Source organism: Schistocerca nitens, chromosome 4 (genome assembly GCF_023898315.1).
Source record: "Schistocerca nitens isolate TAMUIC-IGC-003100 chromosome 4, iqSchNite1.1, whole genome shotgun sequence".
Classification (NCBI taxonomy): Eukaryota; Metazoa; Arthropoda; class Insecta; order Orthoptera; family Acrididae; genus Schistocerca; species Schistocerca nitens.
The window spans coordinates 240,458,046-240,470,951 of NC_064617.1; the positions used below are offsets into that span (position 1 = coordinate 240,458,046).

At 42.8% G+C, this 12,906-nt stretch overlaps 1 protein-coding gene across 1 annotated transcript in view; it reads left to right on the plus strand.

Annotated features, from left to right (window-relative positions):
- Window positions 1–2,207: 2,207 nt before the first annotated feature.
- The window catches only part of LOC126252951 (uncharacterized), a 258,753-nt gene continuing 248,054 nt past the window's right edge, over window positions 2,208–12,906 (plus strand). The window contains exon 1 of the mRNA XM_049953965.1: window positions 2,208–2,217. Coding sequence (XP_049809922.1) covers window positions 2,209–2,217 — 9 coding nt within the window. The 5' untranslated portion in view covers window position 2,208. The remainder of the gene's footprint in view (window positions 2,218–12,906) is intronic.

A 12,906-nucleotide genomic window follows, 5' to 3' on the forward strand; every position in this document is an offset into this window, starting at 1 on the left:
ATTAAAAAGGGTGTAAGACAAGGATGTAACCTTTCGCCCCTACTCTTCAATCTGTACATCGAGGAAGCAATGATGGAAATAAAAGAAAGGTTCAGGAGTGGAAAGAAATTCAAGGTGAAAGGATATCAATGAGACGATTCGCTGATGATATTGCTATTCGAGTGAAAGTGAAGAAGAATTACATGATCTACTGAGCGGAATGAACAGTCTAATGAGTACAGAGTATGGATTGAGAGTAAATCGAAGAAAGACAAAGGTAATGAGAAGTAGTAGAAATGAGAACAGCGAGAAACTTAACATCAGGATTGATGGTCATGAAGTAGATGAAGTTAAGGAATTCTGTTATCTAGGCAGTAAAATAACTAATGACGGACGGAGCAAAGAGGACATCTACATCTACATCCGTACTCCGCAAGCCACCTGACGGTGTGTGGCGGAGGGTACCTCTATCGGTTCTCCCTTCTATTCCAGTCTCGTATTGTTCGTGAAAAGAAGGATTGTCGGTATGCTTCTGTGTGGGCTCTAATCTCTCTGATTTTATCCTCATGGTCTCTTCGCGAGATATACGTAGGAGGGAGCAATATACTGCTTGACTCTTCGGTGACTGTATGTTCTCGAAACTTCAACAAAAGCCCGTACCGAGATACTGATCGTCTCTCCTGCAGAGTCTTCCACTGAAGTTTATCTATCATCTCCGTAACGCTTTCGCGATTACTAAATGATCCTGTAACGAAGCGCGCTGCTCTCCGTTGGATCTTCTGTATCTCTTCTATTAACCCTATCTGGTACGGATCCCACACTGCTGAGCAGTATTCAAGCAGTGGGCGAACAAGCGTACTGTAACCTACTTCCTTTGTTTTCGGAGTGCATTTCCTTAGGAGTTTTGCAATGAATCTCAGTCTGGCATCTGCTTTACCAACGATCAACTTTATATGATCATTCCATTTTAAATCACTCCTAATGCGTACTCCCAGATACTTTATGGAATTAACTGTTTCCAGTTGCTGACCTGCTATTTTGTAGCTAAATGATAAGGGATCTATCTTTCTATGTATTCGCAGCACATTACACTTCTCTACATTGAGATTGAATTGCCATTCCCTGCACCATGCGTCAATTCGCTGCAGATCCTCCTGCATTTCAATACAATTTTCCATTGTTACAACCTCTCGATATACCACAGTATAATCCGCAAAAAGGTTCAGTGAACTTCCGATGTCATCCACAAGGTCATTTATGTATATTGTGAATAGCAACGGTCCTACGACACTCCCCTGCGGCACACCTGAAATCACTCTTACTTCGGAAGACTTGTCTCCATTGAGAATGGCATGCTGCGTTCTGTTATCTAGGAACTCTTCAAACCAATCACACAATTGGTCTGACAGTCCATATGCTCTTACTTTGTTCATTAAACGACTAGCAATGTCACATTACTGGCCAAGAGAAACCTACTAATATCAAACATAGGGCTTAATTTAAGGAAGAAATTTCTGAGAATATGCGTTTGGAGCACAGCACTGTATGGCAGTGATCCATGGACTGTGGGAAAACCGGAACAGAAGAGAATCGAAGTATTTGAGTTGTCGTGTTACAGACGAAATGTTGAAAATTAGGTGGACTGATAAGGTAAGGAATGAGGAGGTTCTGCGCAGAATCGGAGAGGAAAGGAATATGTGGAAAACATTCATAAAGAGAAGGGACAAGATGATAGGACATCTGTTAAGACATGAGTGAATGACTTCCATGGTGCTAGAGGGAGCTGTAGAGGAAGACAGAGATTAGAATACATCCAGCAAATAATTGAGGACGTAAGTTGCAAGTGCTATTCTGAGATGAAGAGGTTAGCACAGGAGAGGAATTCGTGGCGGGAGGAACTGATGGCAAAACAAGAAGGCTTAATTTTTTTACCACCAAGTAAGGGAAATCATCTACTATAAGGGACATTGGCAATCCTGGACAGACGGTTTGAAAGGTGGCGGATGTTGGCAGCAGTGCAGACGCATCCCGAGCGGCCGGCGGCGGCGCAGTCTCCGCGCGCGGCGGGCAGTCAGCGCCGAGATGCCGGGCATGCTGTTCGTGGTGTGCGTGCCGACAGCCGAGTACGAGCTGCGGCTGGCGGCCAAGGCGGGCCCCGAGCTCCGCCGCCTCGACGGGCCCACGCTGCGCTCGCGCCTGCCGCCGCCCGCGCCCCTCGGCCAGCTCCCCATGGAGCAGGTACGAACCCCACAACCGTCACGTCTGTAGTTGTACGTCTTCTATTTGACAATCGTTATTTCACACACACGAAATGTTTGACAAGTTTCATCTCGACCCAGATAAAAATTTGCTTGACGCCTGCCTAAGAGACAGTCTCCATTCCTTCCAAACTAACTACAGAGGGGCCCAGAAAAATTTAGACACTCTTTGATAATAAGTACTATCGGACAAAATGACATACCGTTACAGTTCTTGCGCGGGGGGAAGGTTATTTGGTAATTTCCAAGAAAGATACCCTATAGAAGTCGCGGGGTCCAAACGATACATATCGAACGTGCGATCCTAAATCGATCACGGGACTCTGGTGGCGGGCATTATGAGCATGTTTACGGTGGTCACTACAGCAACGACGAAAGAAGAGCGTTACAAAAATACTTGTTGTAATTACGAAGGAGAAGACTTACCTTACTCGTCGCCGATGTTGTCGTCATGTGAAAGCCCATGTGATGTGTACGCTACGGGAAAAATTCCCGTTTTGCCATAGCCTGGGTAAGCTCTGCCAATATCACGCAAGAACTACCGGTTAAGGCCGGCCGGTGTGGCCGAGCGGTTCTAGGCGCTACATTCTGGAACCGCGTGACCGCTACGGTCGCAGGTTCGAATCCTGCCTCGGGCATGGATGTGTGTGATGTCCTTAGGTTGGTTAGGTTTAAGTAGTTCTAAATTCTAGGGGACTGATGACCTCAGAAGTTAAGTCCCATACTGCTCAGAGCCATTTGAACCATTTTTGAACTACCGGTTATGTGTTGAAAGTGACACTCGTTGGCAACTAAACAACGTCGATGCCACTAAACTGTTGACCGAAATACGGCTGTTAGTGTTGCCGGTGTGCTAACCGCACAGGGAGCCTCGATGGTTTCTCGTAGGTCGTTCAGTGTAGCTGGCTTCTCTTGATAAACTTCATTCTCCGAGGTCCCCATAGAGAGAAGTCAACAGGTGTCAGGTCTGGACACTGTGTTGGGTGCTAGACAGCTCCTATTCAACCTGTCCATCGTCCAGGTAAATTTCCATCCAAGTAAGCTCTGACAGTCTCTGTAGCAGTGAGACGAAGCGCCATCTTGTCATAGGCAAAATCTTCCATTTCCAACACTCTCAGGCGGCAGGTAAAATCGATATTTGCAACATATGAAGATATACCTCGCCAGTTACGGTGCCTTTAAAGAAGAATGGGCCAACGACACCACACATCAGCACCCGGTAGATTAACACGTTCGTCAGACCAGATAAACATCCCTGCAAACCGTTCATCTACGCAGTACTCCTTTCTTGTTCGTAACGTAAAGCGATATTGGAATATACTTATTCCACTTTGCTGCCTTCAGAGTTCGTCGTCTGCTTGATCGGCTAACCCTGCTTTCATATGCACCCTGCTTCACAGATTTTTGAGGTGATCTAGTAAAATGTTGCAACACAGAAGCGCTGAAATCTGGACTCTTGATGTATTTGATCGGTCAGACCTTTCCTTATGCTCATCCTGAACAATATCGTCGGCTATAAATTTTTTCCGAATACGATAAATTGTTGTACGTGTTGGTAGCTGAGTTACCTACAAATTATGCCATTGCCATTGTACCTTCATCATGTCTTCCTACTTCCAGTACCATTTCTATACGGCCTTGCGTTGTTCAAACGACAATCTTACTTCATTCATTGCTACACTGTCATCTGTTGGAAAACACGGGCCAAGATCTGTTGAGAAAACACTGAACTACGCTACCGCGCAAAATTGCAACGATATGTCATTTTATTCCAAATATGTTAACTATCAAAGAGTGTCTACATTTTTCTGGACTCCTTTGTATGCAAGCGTAGATCAAGCGTGGCTTAGATTCATGGCAATGATATCGACAGTATTGGCAGATTCATATGAATTAATAAGAGAAGGAACTAATGCCCCATGTACACAAAACAAATCAGAACACTGTTGTAGAAGCAACGAAAAAGAATGCCACTTTTAAAAGGACGCAAAACCCAAGAGTGGCGAAGTTTGATAGAAGCTCGAAATTTAGCGTGAACTTCAATGCGAGACGCATTTAATGGTTTCCACAACGAAATTTTGTCTCGAAATCTGGCAGAAAATCCAAAGAGATGCTATTCGTATGTAAAGTACACCAGTGGCAAGGTACAGTCAATACCTTCACTGCACGTCAGCGATGATAATGTTACCGATGACCCTGTCAAAAAAGCGTTACTAAATACGGTTTTCCGAAATTTCTTCACAAAAGAAGACGAAGAAAATATTCTAGAATTCGCATAAAAAACTGCCGTCACGAGTAACTTAAGAGTAGATGTCCTCGGTGTAGCGAAGCAACTCAAATCACTTAATAAAGATTAATTTTCCAGTCTAGATTCTGTCGACGAAAGATACTTACCTAAAGAATGGAAAAATCCACAGGTCATAGCAATACCCAAGAAAAGAAATAGGAATAATTCGTTGAATTGCAGACCCATATCACTTAACTCTATTTGAAGTAGGGTTTTAGATCATATGCTGTATTCGAACATTATGAATTACCTCGAAGAAAATCGTTTATTGACAGCACGGATTCAGAAAATACTGTTCTTGTGCAACAAAACTAGCTCTTTATTGTCATGAAGCTATGAGTGCTATCGACAGAGAATCTCAAGTTGATTCCGTATTCACAAACTTCCGGAAGGCTTTTGACATCGTTCCTCACAAGCGGCTTTCAGTCAAATTGCGTGCCTGATAAATAATACAAACCTCAAAGCTGCCAGTTCAATTGAATTCCTAGAAATTACAATCACGAACAACTTAAGTAGGAACGACATATATAATAAGGAAGGTGAAATAAAGACTGCGTTTTATTGGGGGAACACTGAGAAGATGCAACCAGTGCACTATAGAGACTGTCTACACTACGCTTGTCAGTCTTCTGCTGGGATCTTGTTGTGCGGTATGGGATCCTTTCCAGAAAAGATTGACGGAGGACATTGAAAAAATACAAAGAAGGGCAGCTCGTTTTGTACTATCACGAAATGGAGAGAGAGTGTCATGGACATGAAACGCGAGTTGGGATGGTAACCGTTGAAACAAAGGCTTTTCTCGTTGCGGCAAGATCTTTTCACGAAATTTCAATCACCAGCTTTCTCATCCGAATCCGAAAATATTTTGTTGACACCGACCTACAGAGGCAGAAATGATCGTCGTAGTAAAATGAGAGAAATCAGATCTAGCACGGAAAGCTTTAGGTGTTTGTTTCCCCCGCATACTATTTAAGTTGGAACGGTAGAGAAACAGCCTGCAAGTGGTTGGATGAACCATCTTCAGGTACTTTAGTGTAAATGGCAGAGTAGCCATGTAGCTCTTGGGGTAATGCTGTACTGCATCTTCGGTGTTGTCACTGGCTGTTGCTGCTGCCGATCGACAGCTTGGTTTAAATGTAGAAAAATGTAAATTAATGCAGACGAGTGAGAAAAACAATCGTGTAATATTCGAATACAGTATTAGTGGTTTGCTGCTTGACATAGTCATGTCATTTAAATATTTAGGCTTGACACTGCAGAGCAGCATGGAATGGAACAAGCACGTAAGATCTGTTGATGGAAACGTCGATTTCGGTCTATTGGGAGAGCTCTAGCAAAATGGAGTTCATCTATAAATCAGATTGCGTACAGAACAGTTGTGCGATACATTCTTGAGCACTGGTCAAATCTTTGGAATCCCCACCAGGTGTGAGTAAAGGAAGACACCGAAGCAATTCAGGCGTGTGCTGCTAAATTTGTTACCGCTAGGTTCGATCAACACGCGAGAGCTACGCAAGAACTCAAATGGGAATCCCGGAAAGAAGAAGTTGTTCCTTTCGCGAGACACTACTAAGGAGGTTTAGAGAACAGGTATTTCCGACAGACGGCCACCAAGGGCTAGGATAAAGAAACCCGTGAAGTTCGGATACAGCATTAGTAGTGTCCTGCTTCACACAATTACGTCGTTTGAATATCTGGGTGTAACGTTGCAAAGCGATATGAAATGGAACGAACATGTGAGGAATGTGGTAGGGAAGGCGAGCGGTCTACTTCGGTTTATTGGGAGAATTTTAGGAAAGAATGGTTCATTTGTAAAGGAGATCGCATAGAGGATGCTTGCGCGACCTATTCTTGAATACTGCTCGAGTGTTTGGGATCCGTTCCAGATCGGATTAAAGGGAGACATAGAAGCAATTCAGAGGCTGGCTGCTAAATATGTTATCACTTGGTTCGAACAACACGCGGGTGTTGCGGAGATGCTTCTGGAGCTCAAATGGGGATCCCTGGAGGGAAGGCGGCGCTCTTTTCGAGGATCTCTGTTGAGAAAATTTAGAGAACCGACATTTGAAGCTGACTGCAGAACGATTGTGCTGCCACCAACACATATTGTGCGTAAGGACCGGGCTCATACGGAGGCACATAACAGTCGTTTTTCCCTCACCCTGTTTGCGAGTGGAACAGGAAAGGAAATGATTAGAAATGGTAGACAGTCGTTCTTCCCTCGCTCACTTTGCGAGTGGACAGGGAAGGAAATGATTAGTAGTAAGAGGTCTCCTCAGCCATGCGCTATATGGTGATGTGCGATGTTTGTAGGTGCAGATGTACGAACGGTCCAAGGCAGCACACAAGGCGTTTGCAGAAATTTATCCGAGAGGAAGCAAGATTTTAAAATTAATATTTTTGATACAACTGTTTCGGTGAGCTTCAGTAAGTATCGCGCCTCAAGAACTAATTTCGACAGGAATACTTAATGTATATCAGACGACTGATTGGTATTCACTCGAGGGTTTCAAGCTAGATTACTTTGATATCTAATTGGTAACTTCGTGATTCAACGGTGTGAAGTTACGTCCTCCTCGTTATTAAATCCAGGATATTTAATGACTTATTAAACAATAATAATATACCAATAATGATAGGTTGACACTTGAAGTTAGCAATCTAAAGAAAGCACGATTGAGAAAATACTGTTGTAATCAACAAAAATAACAGAATACCAAACTAATGTGTCTCAAAGTGGAGACACTAGACGTAAACTTCAATTTTAACTACGCCATTCAACATTAAATAATAGAAGACATGAAAATAATACAATAAATTCATTACCGTAGTCAGATCTGACTTTTGTATGGAAACGACTTGTTATAGACGGGATCAAAATTGAATAAGAGTTTTTTTAATGTTTACGTCTAGTGTCCACTGTTTAGAAACAGACATTTTCGCCTTATTTGGGTGAAGTGTAACACGAGACCAGCAGCCTAGTACAAGAATGTGGGAAACATCCCAAAACCATACTCACAGAGGCGGGTAGAAACAGCTTTCAACAGCCGAAGGTAGAAATGACTTAATAGCCGAAAACTGAACCAATGTGTGACTTTACTAAGCAGAAATGCCAACTGGTCTGTATAATTCGAAACTCTATGATCGCACGTTGCGTTGTGTTTCTTCATAGAGAGCTTAGGAAGGTCTTCTTGGAAAGGACATCTTTTCGACCTTCCTTCATACATTTATTTTCCCCCTCTTATCTCGACTGACGCAATGTCATCTCGTCACCTTCCGTTAGGTCATCGCCTCGGTATTTTCAGATCAATTGGAATCCAGCAAAGAATTTCCTGCGCCCATCTATCATCCATTCGCGTAGCTACACGTCCCGTCCACCTGCATCTAATTTTCAGGACAGTCATAATTACGTTTACACTTCACTCTTTCCTCTGATCCAGTTTTTTTTTTCCCCATCTCTCCGAATAAGTCCCATCGCGCACCTGTCCACCGCTCACCGAGCAGCCTTCCGGTCACGAATGGTTTTCTCATGTCCGTGTCAGACTACCAGAAATCAAATCTGGTGATACTAATTGATTCTAAGACTTCAGTTTCGGATAGATTGGAATCTTTGTTTGAAAATATTATTTAGTTTTTCAGAAGTCTCTAAACATTTTTTAATTTTCTGTTTCTTTATTCTGTGTCCATTCAATCGTCGTCTCCAACTACTGTAAATACAAAAATTCATGAACCAATTCAGTATATCCCAATTAATATGGCTTATTGGTGTGGGAAGGCATATTTTCTGGATAAACTGTGATCTTAAGTATTGGACAGATATAGTTTTGAGCAGACATCAGTTAACGTTCATTTAAGAGAGACTGAGAACATGATACACTTCATGTCTCAGTTTACAGTACTTTTAGGGGTTCAGCGACCAGCATCTTCGTGTGTGTTCCGCACGGCGAAGCAAAGAAAAGCGAAATGATAGTTTATAAAGACTTGTTGTCTATTATCGAACGTATTACACTTTTTTTGTCAACCTTCATTATTCGCACATTGCCTGCGAAACCAACTCCAGCGAGACTCCTGTTTGAAATGCCCCCCTCCCCCACAGCATTTTACGACGATGTAGTGTTTAATCGCGTGTTTTCCGTAGACTGGCAATCAATTTCTGCAGCTAATATTTTCATTGACCGTACAAATCGAATACCCGCATGAACTTTGGTCCCAGATTGGAACGCTAGTGTTAATACCACACTATGAATGGTGAAACACTACAAATTCAGCTGCTATTCTTCTCGCTCTAAACTTATTTCACAAATGTAAAATGTACAAGTAAATCGTGTTCCGTTTGTCTACGAATATTGTTGTGCAGTAAAGAAATCCTAGATATCTTTTCTCATTCATTTCTAACTTTACCTTCCGGATAGTCCTCATTAAAGATCATTACGTATAATTTGTCCTTTCAGAAGCATAGGTAATTAATTCCTTCACTGTTCTACCAGCCATTTCCATATAACTTTTCCTCAAACGGAGCCGCTGGCCTCCCAATTCACGGACGTCGGATATCTTGGTTTGGGTGCCACGCACTGCCCAGTTCCTAGTTAACATCTACATCTCAAAGGAAGCGATAAGTGTTTAACGTCCCGTCGATAACGAGGTCATTAGAGACAGACCACAAGCTCGGATTAGGGAGGATGGAGAAGGGAAGTGGCCGTGCCCTTTCGAAGGAACCATCCCCGCATTCGCCTTAAGCGACGCAAGGAAATCACCAAAAATCTAACTCAGGATGGCCGGATGCGGGTTTGAACCGTCGTCCTCCCGAATGCAAGGCCAGTGTGCTAACCATTGCGCCACCTCGCTCGGTATCGATGTCTCATGTGCTCGCCGCCGGCGGCACTTCGTTATTTCGTGCCTGCTTATTCTTTCTCGCAACTCTCGTTAGCTCCTCGCCATTCGCTAACATTTGAGCATCTCCTAGCAGTAATTTTCTGTCTACTTCTCCCTGTACTATGTCATAGAATGCTTTACTTATCTAAAGGGATATAACGGGTAGATTAAAATAAAACACGGTTTGGTCAAGCCTACCATTCATTTGATCTATTGCTTGAATTCCGAAAGTTGTCACGTAGATTCGCGAACCATTGTGACACTATGAAAACGTGGCCACCCGTCGTTGAGCTTTTATCTGGTAACTTTACTTTCTTCGAAAAGGAAGGGAGGTTAGGGGTAACGCCCCAATGACATCGAGCTGACACGAGACGGCTCTGGTTGGACAAAGATAGGGAAGAACATTGGTTACGATCATACTGAAGTACCCGCCTCGTCACCCTTTTCATGCGATTTAGGTAAAACATGAAAATTAGGGTGACCGATTGAAGATTTAAACCCCAATTAACCGGAAACATCCGTCAGTACACTAACTGCTACACCACCTTGCAAGGTCTTAGTAGCTCCGGGGCGCAAGCCATGTGACCATGTACCGACGTGCTCACAGATGTCTCTTAAGTTAAGATTGTCTCAATTTTTTGGCACACAGATGGCCCAAAAGATATAGCTTTTATATATCTAAGACTGAAATTAGGAGCGTGAGGCTGTAAAAGACAGTTCGTAGAGAAGGGAAGGATTTATTTCCACCCATAGATGACTACATCTTTACACGTTATTACATTTGTTTAAAAAGTCGGTAGATCATCGGTAAGATGTATCTTTTGTGCAGTCTTGAATCACGTAACGGTTCCTGGTATGCACAGACCTGATCTTCGGGCTCCGTAGAAACAGCACCATCCTAATTGCGTCATCGGAAATTTAGCACGTACTAATGACGCTAACTTGCCAGAGCTGGTGGGGAGCGCTAATTTCATTTTGTTCACGTGGCAGGATGTAGAAGAGAGCAGGGGAAGAGTGAAGGATGGAAGAGTAAGCATATTTCACGCCACGTGGATCTAGCGGTTTTCTTCCATTAGCAACCAGCAGGAAAGGAAGCATCGCTAATAAATTCTGTTTATTACGTTCTTTCGCAATAACATCACCACAATAAATAGTAGAAGACCGGGGATCTTTCAGGCGGAATCTAAAGACGTCGCGGTCTGTATAGCACACTGTCTGACCAAAAGAATCCGGTTATTAATATGGGATGTGTCCGCGCTTCGCCATTATGACGGCATGAACACTACTACGGACACTTTCAATGAGGAGTCTGAATGTCCGTGGAGGAATGGCATCCCATACTTCTTCAACAGCAGAAACCAGAGAAGGTAGTGATTTTGAACGCTGGTTTCTGGAACGGAGGCGACGCCCTAACCCATCCCAAAGGTGTTCCATTGAGTTAATGTCGGAACTCTGGGCACACCAGTCTATTTCAGGAATGTTATTGTCCACAAATTATTGCCTCCCAGAGATTGCTTTATGGTAGGGCTGTTGATAAAATATCGATATTTTTTCCAAAAAGGTATCGGATATAAACTGTAGACTTGTAATGGCAAGGAAAGCGTTTCTGAAGAAGAGAAATCTGTTAACATCGGGTATAGATTTAAGTGTCAGGAAGTCGTTTCTGAAAGTATTTGTATGGAATGTAGCCATGTATGGAAGTGAAACGTGGACGATAAATAGTTTAGACAAGAAGAGAATAGAAGCTTTCGAAATGTGGTGCTACGTAAGAATGCTGAGGATTAGATGGGTAGATCACATAACTAATGAGGAGGTGCTGAACAGAATTGGAGAGAAGAGAAATTTGTGGCACAACTTGACTAGAAGAAGGGATCGGTTGGTAGCGCATATTCTGAGGCATCAAGGGATCACCAATTTAGTATTGGAGGGAAGCGTGGACGGTAAAAATCGTAGAGGGAGACCAAGAGATGAATACACTAAACGGATTGAGAAGGATGTAGGTTGCAGTAGGTACTGGGAGATGAAGCTTGCACAGGATAGAGTAGCATGGAGAGCTGCCTGAGACCAGTCTCTGGACTGAAGACCACAACAACAACAACATATACCGACAATATTTTTCCTCCCGATATATCGATATCAAAATGGCGATATCGAGTGCCAATACTTTTATTTTATATTTTTTCACAATTTTAGGTAAATATTTAAAGTCATTCTTTTGAAATTGTAGTAGAACATAATTTTACATTCATTGCGTGAAGTAGTCTTACTAACTGTTGAGCTTTCATCACATCCAGTCTCTCTATATGAATGTATGAAGCAAGTATACGTGGCGCAAAAGAAGAAGTCTGATTGTACTGGGGTGGCGGTGTGAATAGAATAAAAAGATTTCCGATGTGAAGAAATAGCACACCAGACGCGTCACAAAAATTAATTTGTGGTAAGTTCCTGTGGGACCAAACTGCTGAGGTCATCTATACCTAGGTTTACACATTACTTAATCGAACTTACACTGACGTACGCTAAGGACAACACACACCCATGCCCGAGGGAGGACTCGAACATCCGAAGGAAAAAAACTAACGCAACTACTGTGCTATTTCTACACGTCGGCATTCTTCAAAAACAGCTGCTGAAAATGATGAACAAAAATCTGAACGACAAGATTGGTTTTTGCGGTGGGCTGAGACGTGTGAGGGGAGATGGTGACGGAATCGGCGTTCGGCGGTGAACGTTTAGCTTCACCACGCAATTACGACACTACAACCGCTAGGTCGCTGGCGTCGGCAGAAATGACAAAACGGGGAAGTCTGAATGAACTGTTCCCGACAAACCCGATATGTGACGAAACCGAACAACTGACCAATCGAACACTTTTTATTCTGAGACTTACATGCAGTTACAATTGTAAGCAAAGTGGTTATCGCCAAGCATGAACGTGCATCGTTTTCTTTTCAGTTCTCGCTCTAAGGCGGACACGCAGGCTGCTAGCTTGTTGATGTACAGAATATCTAATAATAAATCAATACTTCAATATACATCTCTAAAACAGGTAGTATATGGCTCTGAGCACTATGGGACTTAACATCTATGGTCATCAGTCCCCTAGAACTTAGAACTACTTAAACCTAACTAACCTAAGGACATCACACAACACCCAGTCATCACGAGGCAGAGAAAATCGAACAGGTAGTATATTTACAGTGTGCAGCCGATATTTTTATAGGCCACTACCTCGATATTTCTTCCATTTATATATCGATGCCTCTTTTAGATACATCGAGAGGCAAAAAATATTTGGTTTTTAAATATCGATATATCGTATTCACGATATTTTTAAAAATATCAAGAGCCCTACTTTGTGACAAACGCATCGACTGTGGCAGCTTCAGAAGAGACAGATTTTTTACATAAGTGACACCCAATGACTATCCAATCATCATTGTCTCCGAAATGTTCGACTGGTGTACGCAGTACAGAATGTTGTAAACTGTGTTCATATTCTTTCGCGTT